Source organism: Plenodomus lingam (genome assembly GCF_022343315.1).
Source record: "Plenodomus lingam strain CAN1 chromosome Unknown scaffold_20, whole genome shotgun sequence".
Taxonomy (NCBI): domain Eukaryota; kingdom Fungi; phylum Ascomycota; class Dothideomycetes; order Pleosporales; family Leptosphaeriaceae; genus Plenodomus; species Plenodomus lingam.
This window is the reverse complement of record NW_027093974.1, coordinates 1,681,418-1,704,001: the sequence shown is the minus strand read 5'-3', so window position 1 is coordinate 1,704,001 and position 22,584 is coordinate 1,681,418. Positions and strand designations below refer to the sequence as shown.

Below are 22,584 nucleotides of genomic sequence, written 5' to 3'. Positions count from 1 at the left end.
CTTTCCTTTCTGTAGTATTGTTGTATATTTCCCTTGTGCTACCTACTTACCTATGTACGTACACAGCTGTCTCTGGTAGACGTAAAGGTCATGTACCTTGTTCCACACATCGTCTTCATGTGATGGTTGCGTTGCCCCTTCCAATCTTTACTTCAGGGGCATGGGATGGAGACACAAGCATGAGCATGACATGAGTATTACAAGTGAGAATTTGGCACATGGATGTTGGATTCAATTCTCGGTACAACTTTGCAGTGTCCTCTGCATTGTCCTTTGTACATGTTTGCCGTCATTCTCCATCTCTCCCTCTTCTTCCCTAGATCGAATCATATACAAAAAAACGTGGCCAAGCAGACTTTCAGGCCCCAAATCAGTGGATCCCTGTGCTCCAGCACGCCCAGCTGACCTTTGGAAACTTTCAAACCTCAAAACCTATGTTACTTCGTCCATGACCGCATCGCACCCGCTCCTCTCCCTCCATCTTCTTAAAAATATCAAGTTATATGAGTTCCTGTGCTGGTGAATGCGCTGATTGGATGGACAAAGATGAAAAAAAAGAAAAGATGAAAAATCTGATGTACGAACTAAGTTGATTTTATTGATGTTGTAACAGCAATTCGTGACAAAATGCTCTCGACGCAAGTCTGCACGACGCGATCAAACGGAAGCTTCAACCTCAAGAGCACAGCCGTGAGATGAACAAACGGCGGCCCTCTCATCGGTGCTTCTGTAGATTGCGAGGTGCGACTGGTATAGGGGGGGGCTGCGGAGATGCATTCGCTAAGTCGCTCATGTTTGGATTGTGGTACAGTGCCGATAATGGTTCGAACATGGGATGAAGAAAGCAGGAATAGCAAGATGGAACTGTGTCGGGACGGTCGTTGCAGGGGCGTGAGAATCAGCAAGGAAGCTACTCCTCCATGCCTCCAAAGAAGGCATCGTCATCCTCATCTACACGGCCGCGACTGCGCGAGTTGGAGTGGCGGTAGTCTTCCTCGTCGGCAAAGTGGTCATCGTCCATGTCGACATCCTTGTTTTCACTGTGGTATCGGTAGCTGTTACGCACACTCGATTGTTGCGGCTGGACAGTCGTGCTGCCGGACAGTGATTGGCCGTGCTGGAAATCTAGGAACTTGGCAGGCAGCGGCGGTACAGGAGGAATCCCCGGCGAGAGAGTCTGAGGACCCATCTTGGGGGTACCGTAAGAGCAGCTCAACAGGCCAACGGCGGCGGCAAGGTCGGCATGGTCAGTTCCATCGTCATGATAGGAGCCTGCAACCGAGGTGCCCGACGTCGTGGGCCTGTCAGAAACGTTACTCCAGTGGCGGAAATGGCCACCGGCACCAAGACCAGCACCATTTTCAGAGAAGACGGTGGATTGGTAAGACTGGCTGTAGGCGGAGCTGTTGGTGGAATAGCGCTTGATGGAACGCTGGCCGAAGTGGGAGTGAGGGTAGGAGCCCACAGCGTGATCGTCCATTTGCGGGGGCGGGGTAGTTTCTGTGGAGCTGGGCTCCTCCCGCACGTCTGACGAGCCCGAAGCGGGAGGCGATGAGCGGTCACTCCCGCCATCGTCGCTCTCCTTGTTCATGGCCACGAGGACCGAGGCCGCTTCGAGCAGCTGAACCTGCTGGTGCTTGGAGATGAGCAGCTTCGAAGTCAACTGCCATTCGGGCGTGTGTTCCCAACTAAAATCAAAAGTCAACGCTGAACAAGTGCAAACAAGTGTGGGCCATGTAGGCGTGCAGATGCAGGGGCTGGTGCAGGTGTGGGTGCAGGTGCGAGTGCAGAGAGCAGGGCATTCGTCGTGAGGCGTGAAAGTATGTGGGCAGAGCGACGTTGGCTAGGGGTTACTGACAGGTGCTTCGTCAGACAGCTGCTGTGCTTGTAGCCTTTCCCACATTTTTCACACTTCAGTTCGCTACCACTGGTGCGCTTGCCGTCGCCCTTGAGGCGTGATCCCTCGCTTGCCCGCCGTATCCGCGACTTGGACTCGGCCAGCTTGTGCTCTGGCATCGTGGCCAGCACCGGTCCGTCAACGACTGCCTCGCCCTGTGCTGCCGTGCCGTTGTAGCTACTGGAGCCAAAGGGCGAGCCGCCGCTGCCGGGCATGCTCGAGGCCATGGCTGCGTTCAGACTGGGGCCCCGGAACTGCGTGGGCGGCTTCGACGTCCGACGCTGGCCACTGCCACTACCACCGACGCTGGCCCCCTCGAGCGGCGCTCCGATAACACCTTTGGCCGCGGCAGCTATGGCTGCAACGTTGTTGGCGGCTGACGAGCTCATGCTCTTGCGGCGGGTGACGCGATGCGCGGGGTTGATGGCGCTGGCCGATATCGAGTGCGAGTGCGGGCGATTCTTGGGCAGCGAGCCGGCCATGATGTTGCCAGAGTGTCGATGCTGGCTGGCTGGGCGGACTGTCACGGGTTCCTGGTAGGGGGCAGGCAGGTCAGCGCAAGCAATAGGAAGGGGAATTCAGCGCAGTGCAATGGCCCACCAACGCAGTTACTGAACCGGTGACTGGTGACTGGCGACTGACGGCTGGTGGCTGGAGGCTGGAGACAGACGACAGGCGACGGGTGTGACAGGTGTACATGCCTTGAGGACCGTCATTGTGCCCCAAAAAAAAAGTTGGAGCCGCGGCGGGTTGCTTTGTTCGCCCGGCTTCGTCAGCAAAGGCGGAGGCGGAGGCGGACGACGATGTGCACAGCCTCCGAGTTGGGTTGGCGTTGCGAATGGACGATGCGGCTGAGTGGCTCCGGCCAACAATGCAGGGCAGCGCAGGGAAGGCAAAGGAAGGGAAGAAGAGGCAAGGCGATAACGACGGGTGGTGGAATACTGACTTTCTCTTTCAAGGTACGGTACAGTGTCCTCGGCAGGGTTTGTCTTGTGTGTATATGTGTGTGTGTGTGTGTGTGTGTGTGTGTGGAGGGAGTGTTTGCTTGGTTGTCCTAAAAAAATACTTGGTCCGATGTGTGTGACAGATGCTAGATACCGGAATGCGATGACCCCACCCACAGACGCTCGTGCCTTGAGCGTCTGATTGCGTGGTATATTCTGGTCGGATTCAAACAGGCCTGTCTCGGTTGAAACGGGTGGGTGTTGCCGAGTCGCTGCAGCAGAGGTGGGGAGAGGAGAAGGGGAGGGAGGGAGCGGAAATTCAGTGAGACTGTTGCAGAAGATGGCAGCCACGGAACTTTTTATTATTTAGTTGCAAACATGGCACGCGGCTTTCGGGGGATTGGGGGGGGGGGGGGAAGAGAAGGGAAAGGGTCAGCTGCGACGTCGTCCGGCACCAGTCCAGGGCTGGCCAACGTGATCAGTGAGTGATAAAAGTACAATATTGTACTTGCCAGGTACTAAAAACTCCCTCCACAATCCACAGTCCACATCAGTACTGTGCCAGGTACAGGCAAGTACCTGGCACATCTTGCGTGGCTGACGAGCTGCCGCGCCTCGAAAGCCGTAGCCTGTTCTGGCCGATTCTATAAAAGAGCACACCCCCCAGTGCACTGGCAGACTGGTCCGCGACTCCGCGGGCTCGAGTTGCGCCGCATCATGTCCCTTCTACGTGGCGCACTGCGCTGATTGCGGTCTCTCGCTGTCTCAGCACAAGGAATTCAGACAGTACTTTTTTTTGTCTTCATCGTGCCTGCGCGCGCATGTTCCCGGCGCATTATTGGAACTTGGCACTCGTCTACCGAGTCTTCTCTATCCTCTGCCTGTAACCGTACCGTGTAGGCAGATAGTAGATAGTACGGTACTCGTACGCAGTACTGCTAAGTAATGTAAAGGGTGGCCTCGCTGCTGCTATGATTCGAGCAATCACAAGTCGATTCCCACCAGCAACTGCCTAGGCCCCGTTAGGCAAGGCCGATCAGCGCTTGTCCATAACAGCACAGCCGCTTGGGCCCCCAACCCTCGGTGGGCGGATCAAAGGCCACGGGGAACCGAGAAGCGCTTGACTGCCATGTCTGGAGAGAGAAAGAAAGAAAGAGCAAGAGAGTGAGAGTGAGAGTGAGAGTGTGAGAGAGAATGAAACAAGGAAAGAAACAAAAAGAGAGCGAAAGAGAGAATTGTGCGTCGCGTCGTGTCGTGTCGTGTTGTGTCGTGTCATGTCAGCGTCCAGGCCAAGGCCAGCCGATCGCTCCTGTGTCGGGCAAAGCGCTACGCAGAAGATCACCGCCTACCTGAACACATGTTCGTCGGCATCGTCGTCTCTGCTGTTCATCTCATACCTACCCTACTAGAGTACACATACACTGCCTACTGCGTACAGCGTGCAACACATGCCGAATAGGATGAAAAGAATCGAACAATTCAAAGAAGAAGAAAAAAACAAGATGCTACTACTCTACATCCCCACCCAGAGTCCAGAGCTGATTCCGGCTTGGCATCATCGCGATCGATCTTTTGTCCACCCTCTTCTCTTTCACTTGCTCTTTCTCTCTCGCTCGCTCTTGCGTCTGTGCACTGGACGACAGTGGCCGCTCTAGTACGCTAAACGCTGTAGGCATCAAGCCACCTCCTCTTCTCGCCAACTCGCTGTTGTGGGGTCGGCTGAGGTGGTGCCGCACCATTGCCTGCCCGGTCGACGACACATGACGCCCTGACAGCAGCCGCCGTGGAAAAGCCGCACTGGGCCTGCGACTCCATGTCTGGAACTCTGCCGGCCGTCCGACTCGAGCTGAGATCGCCAAAAGCTGCGCCGGTCGAGATCGTGGAAACGAGACAAGGATAAAGAGGGCTTGTGAAACAGCTGTTGGCCGGACATTTGTTGCGAAGTTCTACCCTTGCTTGCTCTCTTGTCATGATGTGTCTGTCCTGTCTGTCCCTCATCTCGTACTACGCGCTCAGGCTTTGCGACTCGACTCGATTCTACATACGCCCACACTACTCTCTGCCCGATGACATTGGTACACAGTTCCGAGAGGAAACGTGTTCGCATCGTGGTGGCGGTGGTGGTGGTGGTGGTGGTGGGGACATGGCATTCTGCATTTGTGCATTCACTACACTCACCATTGCCCACTCACACACATGCAGGTGCTGAGGGGCCAGAAATTCAGGCGCCTTCCACTTGTGGAATCCCATGGCAGTGGATGTCACTACCTTAGGCCAGCCCTGAGCAGCCAGTGCAGCGCCAGACCCTTGAATTGAGGGGTCGAGGCGCCACCATCGGCCGATAATTTCTTGTCCACGAATACTCTGTCAAGATTTCAATCCACCGTATGTGTCTTACTGTCGTGTTACCATGCTATCGCGAGGTAATCGGTAGTATGCTCAAAGTTGCTTGGAACATTAGTACACCAACGGGCAGACTGACTGACAGACAGACAAGTCCACAAGTCCACACTGTTTGTGCATTTTGTCCATGTACCTCCACACATGCCAATACATGCCTACCTGTCTAGGTAGGGGGCCCTGGGCGCCTATGCTTGCACGTGCGCTGGCTTTTGGTCCCGGCTGGACCGTGGCCCTTCCACTCAATACCCGCCAAATCCGGTTTCAACAGGCTTCAAGCTAACTACAACATCGTTGTACACACATCAACATTATTAATATTCCGATCTAGGGCGACTCCACAGAGTGACGTCAACCACGCCTTACCCTTCCAGAATATTTTTCTTCTTTCTGGACCGAACAACTTCGGCTTGACTGGGGAAGCAGCAGTGAAAGCCCTACTCCAAATCTACCAAGTCCTTTACTGCGCAAGCAACGTATGTACTATGTACCATGTACGAATGACGCCAGAGTACATCTTACCGCGTCTGCCCGTCCATGGCCATATGGGGACTCCAGCACAAGCGTGATGATGTAGGTCAAGCTGAAAGAGGATGCCACCAACAACACCCTCAGCAGTACCTGCTGCCGTATCCGACTTCTGGCAAGGGCGCGTGGACGGCTGACTGTGACCGTACCTAGGTACCTACACTATATCCAAGGGGCGACCTGGTGGACTTTGCCGCCAAAGAAAGTGTAATTGCTGTCAACTATACTAGGTGTACGTGAACTTCATCGGTCTACCTACCACGCCGCAGATTTGAGTCATTTTAATGTGGTCGGCTGCACGTCGCCAAGCCGATCGAGGTTTCTTTTGTACATTGGCTATGTACCTACAAAGTCCGAGCTGCCATCATGGGTCATGTAGAGCTGCAAGGCATCGAATTTGAGGCTTGAAATCCCAGTAGTTATGCACATTTCTGCTGTGGAAATGCGTGCATGTGAGAAGGCAGGGGACTTGTCTGATGATTTTATCGTGATGTACTTACTGTATGTGCATAGTTTTACAGCGGAGGATGAAGGAAGAGTTGGCTAACAGCCTGAGAAGGTTCGTCCCATGGAAATTCAGCACAGTACTGAGTCGAATGATTTGCCTTGGAAGATTAAGGATGTTGGAGATCACGATGAGCTATTTCTTCTGGAGCCTCCTCGTCACATATTGTACATGCTTGCATCTGAGATACGTTGCGCGAAAACTCGACAACACAGGGCAGTCACGATGCATTCCACATGTTCCCGCTTAGTCATTGTGTCACGTGCACTCGACCCGTCACTGCTCTGGGTGGCAGACGCTAGCCAGCTGCCCGCGGCGGCGACAACCACCTTCAATCGCTCCCAACGCTCCACCCCTGGCTGAACGTAGAATACCGCTTTAATACACCGAATAGAGTTTCTACTGCTCGCTGCCGCCATCTACGTCTGCAACTACAACCGCAACCCGCAGCAGCCAGTGTCAACAGAATGGCGGACGGATCCGCGCAACCGAAGCCTAGCAGCAGCGTCAAGCTGGTACTACTAGGAGAGGCAGCTGTCGGAAAGGTAGCACTTTCCCTCTGTAGGTTCGACTTGGATATGGCAAGCTAAGCAGCCGTCTAGTCCTCCCTTGTTATGCGCTTCGTCAACAATGACTTTCAAGAGAACAAGGAACCCACTATCGGAGGTACGTATTTGCATGCAAGAAAACTTTATCCCAACAAGGAGAGAGGCTGCAATTTACCCTGAAACATTAAGCTAACAGGACGGATAGCCGCCTTCCTCACGCAGAAATGCAACCTCCCAACAAGGACTATCAAGTTTGAGATCTGGGACACGGCAGGCCAGGAACGCTTCGCCTCCCTCGCGCCCATGTACTACCGTAACGCCCAAGCCGCACTCGTCGTCTACGATATCACAAAGCCATCATCGCTCACAAAAGCCCAACATTGGGTAGCCGAGCTACACCGCCAAGCATCGCCAGGCATCGTCATCGCGCTTGTAGGAAACAAATCCGATTTAGCTACAGCAGCTGGTGAGGAGAGCTCAGAGGACGCCGATGCGGCACCGGCAGCAGAAGGCGAGGAAGAGGCAGCAGAGGATGGCGCAGACGCAAGGAGAGTGCCCGCCAAGACGGCAAAGACGTATGCCGATGAGGAGAGTCTGCTCTTCTTCGAGACGAGCGCAAAGACAGGCCAAAATGTTGCCGAGGTATTCACAGCCATTGCAAACGCGATTCCAGAGACCAGCCTCAAGGGACCCCGTGGGGTTGGTGGACAAACAAACCTAGGCCGGCAAGAGGATGCGCGTGTAAACCTGGGCAGTGCTCGGACAGAGGGCGCAAGCGAGGGCTGCGCATGCTAAGAGGAGCTGTCTATACACATGCCCCCTTTTTTGTTTAGAGAAATTCGTCAGAGGCTGTCAAAGTTGTTTGCCCCACAAGCTTTACTTGCTTCACAGTAGGCGTTTTACCGGCGCAGAGTATTGTCCATCACCAGGTAGTAATAGAACACACCCGAGATTGTACATGACCATAACCACGCTGTCTTGCTAGACGCAGGGACACCCTGCATATTGCACCAACATTTTTTTCCTCGGCTCACCGTTAGGTACAGCGTCATGAGTTTGTACAGAAGAGACTGGCTTGAACTATATGTACCGTATTCCGCCAATATCCAGGGATATCTCATTGCAAATCTAATCTGCTTCAATGGGAAACGGTTTCGTGCATTGTACTCTTGGCATTCAAGTGGCATACTATTTGTACTACTAACCACGCACTCCACACTCCACACTCCACACCTCTACACATCTCCAGCCCAGCCCTCTCTCCCAACACTCATATTCAAGCCCCCCTTCCTCTGAAATTTCACTTACTACCTAGCTGGCTTCTCTGGACAAGTAGCCAGCTATACGTCCCCTAGACTAGTGTCACAGCGAGCCCGTATGCCATATGTATTCCTAAACTACAGAGCGGTGTGGATGCATAGAGACAGTGACAGCGACAGTGCCATGGTTCTGAAAATATAATGAAATGTTGGTGTGAGGAAGGGGGGTGAGGGTCATCCTTTGTTTGTAGAGAAGACTAGGTAATTTGTAGAGGGTTGTTCATTAGGAGACTTTGAACCCGTTTGAGGTCGCTTGTACGAACTCGGCTGGAGAAATAAGGGGGAAATATTTACTTGTTTCTTTGCGCAGGAAAACTTCTATGAATTCATGTGTGGAATTCTCTACACAAATCGATGCCGCTTTGACATCTTCTACATCAACATCACCAATCACCACCAACACCTCGCTAAAAGCACCATTCATTCCCTCGTTTCCCCCCCCCCCCCAGCCCAAAGATAACAGAAAACAATCCCCCATCCCACTTACGCATCCTTGGTCAAGTCATAAATCTTCTGAATCTCCCTGAGCTGGCCCTCATGATCAAACTTCAAATCCTTGAGCAAGCCATCCTCAAACCCAAACACCCACCCATGCACAACCGGAAACTCATTCTCGGCCCAACACTGCTGCACCGCCGCCGTCTTGATCACATTGCGACACTGCTCAATCACATTGAGCTCCACCAACTTATTGTACTTGTCCTCCTCGGTGCCGCCATGCGCAATCACGTCGTCCATTTCCTTTTGGTGGAGGCGGTAGACGTCGCGGATGTTGCGCAGCCAGGGGTTGAGCAGGCCCATGTCCTTGGGCGTCATGGCGGCTTTGACGCCGCCGCAGCCGTAATGCCCGCACACGACAATGTGCTTTACTTTGAGGTGGCGCACCGCGTAGTTGACGACGGACATGACGTTGAGGTCGATGTTGTTGACAAGGTTGGCAATGTTGCGGTGGATGAACATTTCACCGGGCTCGAGCCCGGTGATGGCTTCGGCGGGGATGCGCGAGTCGGAGCAGCCTGGAGGAAGGTGGGTTTAGTATTGCGATTGACTGGGGATAGTGAATGATGCGGTAGTGGGGATTGAGTTATGTAGAGCCCCGCCATGCCACGGTCTTCAACACCAGAAAGGAATGACAACTCACCAATCCACAAATACTCGGGCGACTGGCCAGCACTCAAGTCCTTGAAGAACTCTGGCTTCTTCTTCCTCATCTCCTCGGCCCATTTCTTGTTGTTCTCAAAGATGCGATCATGGCTCTGCTGCAAGTACTTGCGTACCTCCTTTGGCGTACTTGGCTCTGCCATTTTCCAGAATCCTTTCGACTGCGGTGTTTGAGTATGAGAACACTGCGCTGGACCGGATGTCTGCGACAGTGCTGGGCGGGGGTTTGAGGAAGAAGAGCAGTCTCGTTTTGCAGAAAAGGGAAGAATGGATCTGGCAAGCGAGGAGCACCTTGGACTTGACTCAACAGCTTTTGAACAGGAAGAAGTAAGAACCAAAGAAGGCACGATGCGGACGCGCCCCGCCACCCGGGCAGCGTGGGGTATATATCCCAACGAGGACATTGACAAATCTGACAGCGGTTCCACGCAGCATGCAAGCTGCTCAACAAGCAAATAAGCTGCAAGCCCCAGAAATATAGCCCGCGTGGAATGAACCACAACCCGCGAGTGATATGGGCGCAGATAACCGTGGGTATAGCTTTTTTTTTGGAGAGGAGCCGATTGGGTAGAGAGCCACGTCCGTCAAGGGATTGGCTTACCTTGCTGCCGATCTTGGGGAGCTAGGAACGGAGGTCCATAATTGAGCCGCTGGGAGATGCTGTCGAGATCGCCAAGAGAGCCGGGTTTGTGTGTTTTTGCGATTTGGCATCCACAAGGTTGCACAGTCGTGCGGGGGCCGATGTCGCCGTGCGAGTGGTTTTAGGTCGTTTAGGTATCGAGTGTTGCAAATTCTGAACATGGAGTCACGACCAGAATCATCTCCATTGATCATGCCAGAGATAAGTGTCTGGCCCTTGGATGTCTTGGATGCGAAGAGAGCATGGAGCAGACCGTTGGGTGATGAAACCCTCCTGGCCAATGCAAGTACAGTAAAGTGCAACAAGCGAGAGTCATCCTTGCATGTCTGCGTAGCTCCAACCCCGCTGTAGCACGTCCCAAGCCGTCTGCATCACAACCTCCAAGCCTGCTGTCCCTCCACTCCCAAGCATTCTCCAATGACCCAAGACACTCGATTCCATGGCTATCGACGACGCACAGCGGGACATCGTCACTCGGCATGCTGACCGGCTTCTCACGGCCCGCGATTACCCAAAGACCATCTGCCCCTCGGAGGTTGCACGTGCACTATCGCCCGCCGAACTCTCGACACTAAATGCACCAGATTGGCGAAGCACTATGGATGCTATCCGAGCTGTCGTGTGGGAGAAGCGTGAGGCGGGGGAAGTCGAGGTGCTGCAGAAGGGAGAAGTAGTCAGGGTCGAGAGGTTGGAGGAGATCAAAGGGCCGATGAGGGTTAGACTTGTAAAGGAGTGAGTCAAGTAGTAGTATCTTGGGAAGAGCAAGGTCAAAGGGAGACAGAGTTGTCCGCTGCGTGATTATGTACGACTACAACGATGTGAATATCTGCCACACTTGTCAGAACGCTGAACATGTACATGCGCCCTTGGTATACCCTAATGCAACTCCTCAAAACGCCTATTCCTCGACCCTGATTACACCGGCTTCAACTTATCGTCCAAACTCCCCTCATCATGCTCAGGATGCTTGGCGCCGCTAACGTCGAGTCCCTGCCATTTATCGTCCCAGCCCATGGACGGATCCGTCGCATTGCCCGCTTTGCCTTGTTCCGTCAGGTTCCTGATATCGCTCCAGTACTCGAGCTTCTTGCACTCGTTGTCTGCAGCCTTGACAGCCTTGAGCAGGTTGTCTATGCGACGCTGTTCCGCATCGCCTTCGGGCTTGTTCTCTTTCTTGTGAGATTCACGGTGGTCGCGGGCAGATTCGAAACGATCCATGAGCGTGGAGAGGAGCTGGCGGCGGGAATTTTGAAAAATGAGCATGGACATGATGGCTGGAATCTGGAAATATGGTTAGCTGGTTGGCGTGGGAGGTATGGAAGGACAACTGACCTGCTCGGCCAAGTAGTATAGCTCCTCCCCTCCGTCATTGATGAATTTGTGTATGATGACGATCTTCTCGCGATCAATCGCAGCTCTCTTCAGCTTTTTCATCAGCGTCGCAATGTCCCTGACCTCTTCGTCGACAGACTGCTCCTCGCTCCCCAGCCCGCTCATCGTTCCTAGTGTGCCCGTTCTCGCCAACGTAGTCCCAACACTAAATGTCTCGCCAAACATGCGCTCTCTTACCGACTCTTTCGTCTTGGGCGGGATCTTTTGCTTGACACGCTTCCGTAGCCATCGCCGCCTGCGCACGAAGCTGTGGAACCACGGATGGTTCCCATGCCATGGCGAGCCTTTGAATAGAAGACTGTACTGCCACCCCTCTTCATCCACATCGAGACTCATGTCCACATACCAGCTCTTCCAGTCCCACACCCAGCTGGGGTCGGGCACCTGTGCATTTGTGATGTTGACTGCCGAGGGCTTGAATTTGGCGTCCACCCAGGGTGCTGGGTCGATCCTGAAATTCCATAGGGCTTTGGAGGAGAAGAGAGGTATGCCGAAGACAAACCAGCCGCGCTGATTCTCAAATAGGACGTCAATATGCGAGTCTGGTGCAGGAGGCGGTTGTTGCGCCTGTGAGGTGGGCGTGTTGTCGCCGTTGGTGTGGTCGACCAGGGCGATTTGCTGGTCTGCCATGCTGTCCAGCGTCGAGTGTGTCGCACAATTGAGGCTGGTTGGGAGTTCTTGATATAGGTAGGCGACCCGCCGTTGCACCTTACTACCGTGGAAGCATGAGGACCATGTGCCTTATGGCTCCTCGCAGGCAAGAGCGGTCAGTCGTCTTGTCAACCGCTCAGGATTAGGGGGTTTGCCAACGGGGTTATCATGCAAGCTCACGAAACCACGCCGGTAATTCCAAGTTCCAAGCCCCGAATCAAGAATACACTGCTAAACCCACCACACAAATGGTGTTTAAAATACAGGTTGTCAAAAAAGGTAGTGAATTATCAAGCAAACGCCATGTGCACATGCAAAGAGGCCGGATGCATACTCTAGAGTACTATCGTTTGTCTGCTACGGTACCCAGTTCGTAGTTCGCGCTGCTGGCTTGGGACCGTGCAGCGCGTGCTGGAGCGAGCTCCTTGAGGCATTACGTCACAGTTGCGCCTGTCTTCCTTGAAAGACATACATCATCATCGCAGCTCTCCCCTCGCACAAGCTGGAATATTGCCCTCCCTTGCTCATTCCAGAACTCAGTTCTTCTCACTTTCTTCACTAATCCCACCAACTTCAACCTCAACTCAAATCATGTCTCGCAGAATCGCTACATTCGGTGGTGTTGCTGCTGTCGGTGGAATTACATACTACCTGTACAGCGCGGGAGGTGATCCCAAACTCGCCGAGAAGAAGGCCGAACGTACGTCTTCCCAGTACACCACGACTAGGTAGCATCTCCCGCTGACTTGTGCAGACGATGCCGCCTACGCTGCACGCAGGTTGAGGGGCGATGTCCCAGGCCAGGACAAGGAAGCAAAAAAGGCGGCCGAGGAGGGCTACGAGCAAGTGCGCGCAACTGCCTCACAATATGTATGTTTGGCTTGTCTCGCAACCACATCAATGACCTCATCCTAACTCCTACAGGCTAGTAAAGCAAATGCAGAAGCCGAGAAGGCGGCGCAAAAGTTCGACGCCTACAGCGCAGAAGCAAAGAGGAAGTTTGAAGAGGCCAAGGCTCAAGCCGAGAAGGAGTACCACGAGACTGGCAAGCAGGTCAACGCTGCCGCCAACAAGTTCGATGCCGTTGTTGAGGACAAAGCTGCAAAGACACAGAGCTGGCTCGGTGGCTTGTTCGGTGGCAAGTAAGCGTTGGTTTGGGTCTTGTAGGTATTGCACGATCTTGTATCATATAAACTATCAGAAGCTTGACGACCTGAGATTTGGCCATGGGTCGGAGGGGGCAGAGGGCGTTGCATATGCTCCGAGCACGGGAGTATATAGGCGCAAGTCTTCTCATCTCAGTATCTCAAGTATAATGATAAGTTGCATTAATGAATAATAGTATTCTGACTGTGATCTTGTATGAGCGGTGTTGTAACACTGCGGTTGAGAAGATGCATTGTCAAACAACTGTTAACAGTTGAAAGGAAGCTCTTCTGTTACCAGAATGCATGTCTCGAACACACGGACGGTCTCTCGACTTGTGCACGCTGATTGGTGCTGGTCATGCACGGGGCTCGACGCGACGCGAACGCGGAAAACGCGTTGGTCGCCATTTCCCACTCCCCCTTCAATGGCCAGCCCCACGGTCCTTAAACAATGCAGTCGCCTCTCCCACACCCTCATTACGCATTCTCTTCGCCATTGATCCTTTCTATCTCAACACCGTATCCATTGTAATATCATCACCCGCCATGTCGCCTATTCCTATTGCTCCCGGCCAGCTCCCGGCCGAGCTGGTCAGTCTCCTCGCACTACATTCATCCTTTCTCACTGCGCTGTCACTGCATTACGCGCATAATGGCACTTCGACACCTGCCGATCTACGGGACTTGACTGCATCGACTACATTGGTTTGGCGGCAACGGAAAGTCACAGTCGACGACGTCCGACTCCTGATTGGCATCCTTGACCACGGACCCTCTGGACGACACAATCCCTACTACCTTTCCGACTATGGCCGCGGCAAGATCTGTATCGAAATCAAGGATGAGAGCCCACTCATGGATGGAATGACGCACATGAACGAGGAAGGTCTTCAGGATATGTTCAAGGAAGGCTTGGACAGTTTATGGCAACAATGGCGCATCTCGCAAAATCTAGCCACACGCCCGATTGCTATGCCGAAGCGCGGTCGTGGAAGACCAAGGAAGGCCGATATCAAGCACGCACGCATGGAGACGTTTCTCGATGACGACGCCATGTCCAGCTTCCTCGCCCAGCTCCCTCTCGCCGACGTGACAGCATGCGAATCGTTGGCTGCACTTGCGCCCGCGCAAGAAAAGGGCCGCAAGCGACTCCGTGAATTCAAGGAGAGCGTACAACACGGCCGTGCGCAGAAGAAGAATAGGTCATCTCTGGGCAAAGAAAACGAGCCCGCGATCCTGAACCAGCCAGTCCAAGCCAAAATCACCGAATTCGCCGCAGTACGCAAGACAAATCTCCTGGACCGCATCCTTGCAAAGCAAGAAGCTGCGAAAATTGGCCCGTCTGCACCTACGCCCGCTGAACTCGCACGCAAAGCTGCGCTTCAACGTACACCAGAAGTTCTCGGCGTTCTCTCTCTTCTCTGCGCAAATCGCCCCGGTATACGCGTTTCCTTTTCCATGGCTACGTTTCTCCAGCAACTGCAGGGCTCAATACGGACACCAATCTCGAAAGAGGAGGCGATGAAGTGTGTAGAAGTGTTGGCGAGTGAAGTTGCGCCGGGCTATGTGTCTGTGGTGAACATGGGTACTATTTCTAGTGTGGTTATTAATCAGGCCATGAGGCCGTTGGACATCAAGAGTAGGCTTGTTGCACTTGGTGCATGAGAATAGTGTTGACTACCTCGCTTCCATTTATTCGGTTTCAAAACTCCTGGCGAAGTTTGGCAATTTGGATAGCCTGTGTGGGCATATCCTTTTCTGCGGTTTGTTTTAGTGTAGCGTTTTAGCTCTTGCATTCAGGGCGTTTTTCGGGTCCATGGTTCTGTACAAATATTCTAGTCAATACTTATACTTTCACCACAAACTATTCCACATGATAACCATGTCCACCCGTCTCATCTCACCGCACCCTCCACTCATTTGGCCTGTGGCTGAGCCCCCGTATCCTATTCCAGATAGTCAGTAAACAATATTTCTCATCCCCCCAACAGTACAACAAACAATCCCTCAACGACGTCAAAGAAATCCTGAGACTTACAAGATAAACCTGATAAAAATCCATCTTCACCCTCCCATCCGCGTCGTCCTTGACCAAATGCGCCCTCGCCGCCCAATCCAAACTGGATTCCCCCCCGCTTTTCAAACCGTACGTGACGCTGCCGTAGATCATGACTTCATTGCTGTTTGCACCAAAGGGGAAGACTTTGAAGGCAGTGTGTTTGCGCGAGGCGACTTTTTCCCACATGGAGTGGCGGAGGGCGAGGATGGCTGGTTTGGTGGTTAGGAGGAGGGTATTTGTTGGATTTGATGGTGGATATGGGGGAGTACAATCAAACATAAACCAGCATCCTATCCCCATCCTCCACAGCCCCTCGACGTCAATGCCAATGCATCATACACGAATACCCCTCAAAGAAATCACATGAAAATAGCAACTAGACAACAGAAAAAACTCCGTAGATGCAAATACAAACACCAACACCAACCAAATAAAAAGAAGAAAAAATCTCACACACCATCACGCCCCACCACCTTCCTCGACGCCATAATCACAATCGCATCCCGCGTGAAGTTCTCCACATACACCTCATGCGCCCCAGGATCATCCGAAACGGCGTAGAATTGCTCGAAGAAGGCCTTGTAGGCTGGGTCGAAGGGGGTGTCGGGCGGGTAGGCGGATGCATATGCAGACATTGTGGGTTGGTTGTATTGGTGGTGGAATGGAAGGATATCAGGAGGATACGGTGTGGTTGCTGATGGTATGGAGGATAGGGGCGGAGTATGGGCGTGTGTGGAGTGTATGGAGTGTATGGTGTGGGTGTGTTATCGGGTACTAGACTAGATTGATGGGTCGGGAGAGGGTGGCGTCGGATGAGGGGTTGTGGGTTCCGGGACAGGGATTCCGGGTATGTGCTGTGGGGGAAAGATGTTTGGGTTTATTTGGGGTTGAAGTTGTTGAAGTTGTTGTAGAAGGTAATTGTACGGCGTTAGTAGCTGTAGTTGAATCTACAGATTATTTGTTGTTGTTGTCGTGTTTCATGATCAAGTGGTACCGGTACGGTATACGGACGATATGTTGTGCATCCCTGCCTTGTTTTTGGATTGCACTTGTATTTAGCATAGCGAGCGAAATATGCATTTGTATTTTGCCTACCGGTAAGAGGTTCCAATATCGCTATGTAGGTCCGCCAAGTTCCGGTTGAACCTATGTCAAGTCCATCCCAACTACGCCGCCTCCCCAACTCCTGCCATCAAATCCCTCGAATCATCTGCAATCTTTGGCTTGCCACCTCTACCACCTCCCCTTCCACCCGGTCCCCCTCCTCTCCCTCCTCTCTTCCCCTTGCCCTGTCGCTCCGAAATCTCCTTCTCCCACCCCTCCATATCAACAACAACGCCATCTGGTAACTTCCCGTCGCTCATCAGAACATCTCCATTTCCTCTACGACTCTCCACCCTTGTGAAGAACTCATACGGCAAGAGCCCCTGCTCATTGCCCTCTGATAAGATAACACCGTTTTCCGAGACGAAGAATTTGATTCCCGCGGCCAGTGCAGCCTCAATGTCAATATAAATTAATATCGACGAGTTTTTGCGCATGCCCGAGATCACGGGCGCAGATTCTTTATGATCTTCTGCAGAGTCGGTGGAGGGAGCAAGTGGCTTGAATCCAGCAGGAAGTCCGGATGCAAAGTGTATGTGATTACGACCCATGCGTCGTAGACCACCGCTCTTGAGGATGAGGTTCCATGCTGGCTCGTCAGTGCCGTGGATCACCGTTTCGGGAATGTTACCGGCTTCTTGTGTGATGGGGGTGAGAAGGCCATCGGTGTCGACCTTGATGGAGTGGCCTTGATTGGCGCGGATGAGGTAGTCCGAAGGTTTGTCTGATTCGGGGTTCTCCTGTGGTGGTTGTGCAGTGTCTGTTCCGTCAAGTGCTGAAGCGAGGATCATGGAATACCGTTGTTTGTCGTTGTTGGCTACTACTTCACGTAGCTCTGGGAATGTGACGCTTAACGATTTGAGGGTTTTGGTATTGAGCTGGAAGGAATTAGCATTTGCGCCAACTTTTATCCATTCAGCCATGGAATGTCTCAAAATCATTTTCCCTCCCCAATACTCCCCCATGGATTGTATTCGCTGACGTTTTTTCAAGCCCAAATAACAATGAAATCTAGAACAAAACTTACCGCATCCTGTACATTGACATACCCACCCTTCCCCAACTTCAAACCCTCAGAAGCAGCTCCATGTCTCAATAACCAGCTCACTTTCTTCGACACCTGCGTTTCTCTCGACTGGTTCGCTGGATTGCGACTACCGCCACCCCGGCCGCCCCTACCCATCTCTTTGGCTGCTCTGGTGAATATTTTTCGTGAAATTGTGACGGATTTAACGACTAGATGAAAACAGGAGACTGCGGTGTGTAGTGAAGCTGCGAAGTAGTTGTTTCTCGGAGACTAGTTGTCGTGAGATCAGTCAGTTGTTGTAGTGGTGCAACGAAGGATGACTGTGCTGTGTGACAGTGTAAGTAGTGATTAAGGGCAAGGGTGAGGGAGCGGCGACGTTTGGCGAGCTACGTTGTGATTGGCTATGAAGCTCGGTATGTGGTACCGGTAGCCCACACGATGCCAACCACAACTATCAATTCCATGAATCTGAAGGGAATTCTATGCTTGACACAGGTACAATTTTGAACTCTTCTAAGAACTTGTGCCATGCCCCATTCTTGCTTCTCAATCGATACCCATGATACTTGCCATACACTCCAAGGTAATCCCATCCACGTCAATACACCACCGTCGACGCCATGGAACCCTTAGCAAAGCTTCCCCACCAAACAATCAACAAGAAAAGCTTCAGGCCCATGTCACGGTAACGATATATCTCCTCATACTTAAATACTAACTCTACTTACTACCGTTCGAGCTATGCGCCCAACTCCTTCCCATCAGCAACCTTCAACACGGCTATAAACTTTGCGCGGGCTTTACGCTAATTCGGATCGACCATGAACTAGAGCTACAGTGCACCGTATTTAACCATTGGGAGAAAGAAGCCTTGAAACCTTATGGGCAGGAACTCAAGAAAGCCTGGAGTTGGGGAGGAATCTTAAGAGGGAAATGTTAAACCAGGGGTTGGTCGAGCTGACGAGCCGATGCCAGGAAGTGCTAATTGGGGCCTAGCCAATAGAGACAAGATATCGTAATCTTTTCATCCTCAAGAGTTTTCACAGAATGTGTGTGGAATTCGAGGTTCGTGAGTCCACCGTCTCAACCCACGAATACAAAATGACCCTCTCACCCCGCCCCACCCAGAGGGTCTCGAGCAGCTCGTTGACCTGTCCTTTCTTTGATGTGGACAAGCTCTTATTGAAGAAGGATCCGATTATGGTTATAGGGCGGCAATCGATTTCGCAATCGCAGGTTGATGGCTGTTGCGAGACGGCTTTTATGCGAGCGAGCTAGTGCAGGTGCAAGGAAGAGGGCCTCGAATTGGCTAATGCAAAGATCAGATATTTCAATTGTAGGGGTAGATACTATAGTATCTCGCAGGGCTTGAGATTGAGCGAGACACGTCTTCAAACGCCGACATTGATCACAGGGTTATTTACCCTCACTTCAAGCGGCTCAACTTTTGTCTTCCACAACATGTCGTTGCCGGAGTTTGTGGGAGGTATCAACCAATGGTCTTTACTAAGTGATAACGGTAGCTTGATCATGCCTGGCACTACGGTAAAAAATTGTTTACTGTAGAATGGTACGCTAGGGGTTTACTATATAGGTGTAAACTGACCTTGTGTATACCTGTAAATAGGTTTAAAGTGGTGGTTTACTTTTTTGTAGTATAAATATAGTATAGTTTACTATAGACCTATTAGTAGAGTAAATAAAGTAGTTTATAATAGACCTATTAGTAGAGTATATAAAGTGGTTTACAAAAGACAAAATATAAGTATTAGGTATAGTAATAATAGTATTAGATTTTTTTTAGTATCCTTATATAAACTACTAGTACGTTATTGCCTGTCCTGTCCCTAGGCCTAACCTGCCTAATTAATAGCCTATACCCGCCTAATTAACAGGCCTAAAACTGCCTAATTATTAGCCTATACCCGCGTAATTATAAGGCTATCCACTACGTACCTTACTTATTTTTAGAAAACCGCAGTATAATATAAATTAAATAGGTATACAAGTAGTATAACTGCGCAGTAATTAGTATAAGTTAGTACGTCTAATAATAGTCTAGCGTAATATATAGATAATATACTTACCTAATAAATGCTAGTATATTATATAGTAATAGTGTTAGTATAAAGAGCCTAGTACTATAAAGCTAGATGTGGACCTATTATCTTACTTAACTATAGGTAGTTAGTCTTAGACTATCCGCGTTTATTAATAATATATAGCTTATTACTAGGTTAAAGTTAAGCGCTGCGTCTATAGTAAACTATAGCTACTCCTACAAGGTTAATAATTGTTATTGTTTAAATCTATTTAATGCTATTGTTATCTTCTATTATCCTCTAAGGTTAGGCTAGTTAGCCTATAGCAGCAGCGGGTTATATCTGTTGCTATTAAAGTACTCCTGCCTATTTAGAGTTATTAGCTAGATGTGGAAATTTAGATTACTAAGGTTAGGAATAATCTAGGAGATAGATTATTAGATTATATCTACTACGATCGTACTTATATATATAGAGCTTTAGCTACCCTTACTAGAAGGTGAATAATTAGTAAACCTTCCTTACTAGAGCTCCTGCTTTTTATTAGGCACTTAGTAGTAAGCTAGCAGTTAATTAGATAGTGGGTTATATAGGGGTATTAACTAGGATTAATTAGGATTAATTAGGATTAAGATACTCTATAATCTAGTTAATATCCCTCCTATAATACACCCCCTAGGTATAGGTAGATCTTTTATTATTGTAGTTACGCTTATAGTTAGTAGGTAGTATAGCTAATTAGAGCGTTATATATCTAAAGGGTTAAATTAGCTTACCCTTTAGATACTAACTAGCGCGCCTTCCTTGTTTAGCCTGCGCTTACGCGCGTAGATATTATCTAGACAAAGCTCTATAACTCTATCTACCTAACTATAATCTTTTACTATAGCTTAAGTTATAAGATTATATAACCCTAAAGATCTAAACTATACTTATATCCCTACTAACCTATATCTTAGTTAAAGTTAAAACCTACTACTTATACTTACTCTACCTACGCTGCCCTTATTACCTCCTATATAGCTAAAGCTATAGTTACTAAAGCTACTACTACTAAAGAAAAGCGTGCTACTACTAAGCGTAAGGCTATTATAGAGTGTGTAGTAGCTAAGTGTATAGCTACTACTACTATAGCTAAGATTATAAAGCTAAGGTAAGGCGCTCCTGCTCTAGCTCCTACTACTCTAGCTCTAACTTTAGCTCCTGCTCCCCCCTAGACCCTACCTAAGGCCCCTACTCCTACCCTTACTCCCTCTCTAGCTCCTAAGGAGACCTTAAGATCCTCCTACTATAGAGAGCCTAGTATTTATTATACTAAAACTTATCTAAATTATCTACGCTTAGCGCTCTTTAATAAGTCTAATAGCAAGTACTATAACTCTTCTAGTAGGGGGACTTAGTACTAGTAGTGCTCCTCTAGGTATAGCTATATCCTAATATATATAATCTATACAAAAATTTTTCCTTTATAACGCTTTAGTAAGATCTTATACTAATAAACTAATAGCCTTAAGCTTGCCTAATATTCTACGCTATCCTTCCTAGTAAGGAAGTAGGTAGGTAAGAGCTAAGACCTTCTTAAGGATAAGAAGCAAAGGGTCTTAGTGCTCCTTAAGGAGAGCAAGGCTAAATAGCAGGAGCTAGTAAAAGCTACTGCTGCTGCTACTAAGCTTGCGCGCAAGGCTGCTTCTATAGCTAAGGGCGCCTAAAGCTCCTTATTAGAAGATAAGGACTCTAGCTCCTCTAAGGTTCCCCCTATAGATCCTAGGATAGGGTAACCTAGGTAGCCCCCTATAGACTCTAAGGCACGCTTTGCGCGCGTGATAGAGCTCCTTAGGGAAGCTACCTAGTTAATAATAGAGAGGTAGGCTATAGTTAGTTATTTTTATATTATATATTAATAGATCTTATATACTACCTTACTTTAATTAAATGCTTATTAGGATCCCTATTCCTATATTAGATTAATTAGTATTAAGTTTAGTATAGATAGACGATTACTTAATTAACCGCATTAAAGTGTTATTTGGATAGGTTAGTAAGGTATTAGGAGAGCTAGGAGGCTACATAGGCAATATTAGGGCGCACTATAATTAAGGTGTAAAGGATTAATCTAACGCGCTCCTAATAGTCCTTAATCTCCTTTTTAGTGGCTTCTTTAGTGCTCTTTTTAATATCTTTACTTAATAGTAGTGTAGTAGGGAATTTTCCTATCTCTACTAGATTAAATTTCTTTGCAATCTTATTAATGTATTTATTATAAATAAGTGTTATTATCTATCTCTTTCTATCCTAGATTACTCTTACCCCTAGAAACTAGCTTATAGGTCCCTTCTCTTCTATAGTATATCTTTACTTTAGAGCTTAGATAACTTTGTAAGCTTAGCTTGCGTAGTTTTAGTAATAGAGCAATAGGATATTGTCTACATAGAATATTAACAAGATACTACAATCTCTATTAAAGAATAGGCATAGCTCCTCTTTAGAAGTAATAAGCTTATTTTCTTAGAGTGTAGTTAAGAGCTTATTATACTATAATAATAGTAAGTCTTTTAATCTATATAGAGCTTATTTAAGCTTAACGCACTTCCTAGGTATTTAATATCCTTTAGGTAGCTTATAGATAACTATAGGGTATTAATCCCTTAAGGCGTTAAGGAAAGCTCTAACAATGTTATATTAATATATCTTAAGGTTAAACTTAGCTCTAATAGCTATTATAGTCCTAAAGGTTTAAGCTACTAGGGTAGCTACGTAGGTTAAATAAATTAAGTTAGTAAGCTATAGATCTCCTCTTACTACTATCCTTGCTTTACACTTAATTAGGTAACTATCCTAATTAAGCTTATATATAAACACCTATTTAAGTAGGAGTAGATACTCTCCTTTAGTTAGCCTATTAATCTCCTCCTAGGTACTAGCTTTTAGTAGAGTATTAATTTCTTTATATACTACATCTCTAAATTACTATCCTATTTAGTAGTTATAGAGATCCTTCTATTATTTTAGCTCTTTTTATAGAGCGTCCTAGTGCGTATTCCTTTTAGGGTTTTTAGGAGATTTACTCCCTACTACTACTATAATCACAGCGTGGATTATAGCGTTTAGTTTAGGATATACTAAAAGATTGTATAAGGGATTTCTAATTAGATCTATATCTAATAGATCTATTACTATATATATCCCTATACTTGTAGATCCTCCTAGTAGTTTATTAGG

The 22,584-nt window shown here is 49.3% G+C and overlaps 11 protein-coding genes across 11 annotated transcripts; 5 read left to right on the top strand and 6 right to left on the bottom strand.

The window, feature by feature from the left end:
- Positions 1 to 910: 910 nt before the first annotated feature.
- Positions 911 to 2,613, bottom strand: IAQ61_011579 (uncharacterized protein; the record flags this gene model as incomplete). The annotated part of the gene is made up of 3 exons (XM_003844096.2): positions 911 to 1,688; positions 1,859 to 2,430; positions 2,599 to 2,613. The coding sequence occupies 3 exons, from the start codon at positions 2,611 to 2,613 to the stop codon at positions 911 to 913; spliced, it is 1,365 nt and encodes a 454-aa protein (XP_003844144.2).
- A 1,887-nt stretch (positions 2,614 to 4,500) lies between these two features.
- IAQ61_011578 (uncharacterized protein) lies at positions 4,501 to 4,839 on the bottom strand (the record flags this gene model as incomplete). Its single annotated transcript, XM_003844095.2, has 1 exon — positions 4,501 to 4,839. The coding sequence occupies one exon, from the start codon at positions 4,837 to 4,839 to the stop codon at positions 4,501 to 4,503; it is 339 nt and encodes a 112-aa protein (XP_003844143.2).
- Positions 4,840 to 6,259: 1,420 nt separating this feature from the next.
- Positions 6,260 to 6,524, top strand: IAQ61_011577 (uncharacterized protein; the record flags this gene model as incomplete). Its single annotated transcript, XM_066099262.1, has 2 exons — positions 6,260 to 6,270; positions 6,329 to 6,524. 2 exons carry the CDS (start codon positions 6,260 to 6,262, stop codon positions 6,522 to 6,524), a joined length of 207 nt encoding a protein of 68 aa, XP_065950781.1.
- Positions 6,525 to 6,741: 217 nt separating this feature from the next.
- Positions 6,742 to 7,617, top strand: IAQ61_011576 (uncharacterized protein; the record flags this gene model as incomplete). The annotated part of the gene is made up of 3 exons (XM_066099261.1): positions 6,742 to 6,819; positions 6,877 to 6,940; positions 7,028 to 7,617. The coding sequence occupies 3 exons, from the start codon at positions 6,742 to 6,744 to the stop codon at positions 7,615 to 7,617; spliced, it is 732 nt and encodes a 243-aa protein (XP_065950780.1).
- A 973-nt stretch (positions 7,618 to 8,590) lies between these two features.
- IAQ61_011575 (uncharacterized protein) lies at positions 8,591 to 9,706 on the bottom strand (the record flags this gene model as incomplete). The annotated part of the gene is made up of 2 exons (XM_003844093.2): positions 8,591 to 9,157; positions 9,283 to 9,706. The coding sequence occupies 2 exons, from the start codon at positions 9,704 to 9,706 to the stop codon at positions 8,625 to 8,627; spliced, it is 957 nt and encodes a 318-aa protein (XP_003844141.2). The 3' UTR covers positions 8,591 to 8,624.
- Positions 9,707 to 10,381: 675 nt separating this feature from the next.
- Positions 10,382 to 10,678, top strand: IAQ61_011574 (uncharacterized protein; the record flags this gene model as incomplete). Its single annotated transcript, XM_003844092.1, has 1 exon — positions 10,382 to 10,678. The coding sequence occupies one exon, from the start codon at positions 10,382 to 10,384 to the stop codon at positions 10,676 to 10,678; it is 297 nt and encodes a 98-aa protein (XP_003844140.1).
- A 179-nt stretch (positions 10,679 to 10,857) lies between these two features.
- Positions 10,858 to 12,329, bottom strand: IAQ61_011573 (uncharacterized protein; the record flags this gene model as incomplete). Its single annotated transcript, XM_003844091.2, has 2 exons — positions 11,275 to 12,329; positions 10,858 to 11,223 (listed from the first exon to the last, which is right to left on the bottom strand). The coding sequence occupies exons 1-2, from the start codon at positions 11,962 to 11,964 to the stop codon at positions 10,858 to 10,860; spliced, it is 1,056 nt and encodes a 351-aa protein (XP_003844139.1). The 5' UTR covers positions 11,965 to 12,329.
- Positions 12,330 to 12,576: 247 nt separating this feature from the next.
- IAQ61_011572 (uncharacterized protein) lies at positions 12,577 to 13,131 on the top strand (the record flags this gene model as incomplete). Its single annotated transcript, XM_003844090.2, has 3 exons — positions 12,577 to 12,685; positions 12,740 to 12,855; positions 12,910 to 13,131. 3 exons carry the CDS (start codon positions 12,577 to 12,579, stop codon positions 13,129 to 13,131), a joined length of 447 nt encoding a protein of 148 aa, XP_003844138.1.
- A 548-nt stretch (positions 13,132 to 13,679) lies between these two features.
- Positions 13,680 to 14,798, top strand: IAQ61_011571 (uncharacterized protein; the record flags this gene model as incomplete). Its single annotated transcript, XM_003844089.2, has 1 exon — positions 13,680 to 14,798. One exon carries the CDS (start codon positions 13,680 to 13,682, stop codon positions 14,796 to 14,798), a length of 1,119 nt encoding a protein of 372 aa, XP_003844137.2.
- A 251-nt stretch (positions 14,799 to 15,049) lies between these two features.
- Positions 15,050 to 15,827, bottom strand: IAQ61_011570 (uncharacterized protein; the record flags this gene model as incomplete). The annotated part of the gene is made up of 3 exons (XM_003844088.1): positions 15,050 to 15,079; positions 15,172 to 15,401; positions 15,650 to 15,827. 3 exons carry the CDS (start codon positions 15,825 to 15,827, stop codon positions 15,050 to 15,052), a joined length of 438 nt encoding a protein of 145 aa, XP_003844136.1.
- Positions 15,828 to 16,358: 531 nt separating this feature from the next.
- On the bottom strand, positions 16,359 to 17,635 carry IAQ61_011569 (uncharacterized protein; the record flags this gene model as incomplete). The annotated part of the gene is made up of 2 exons (XM_066099260.1): positions 17,324 to 17,635; positions 16,359 to 17,174 (listed from the first exon to the last, which is right to left on the bottom strand). The coding sequence occupies exons 1-2, from the start codon at positions 17,477 to 17,479 to the stop codon at positions 16,359 to 16,361; spliced, it is 972 nt and encodes a 323-aa protein (XP_065950779.1). The 5' UTR covers positions 17,480 to 17,635.
- Positions 17,636 to 22,584: the final 4,949 nt, after the last annotated feature.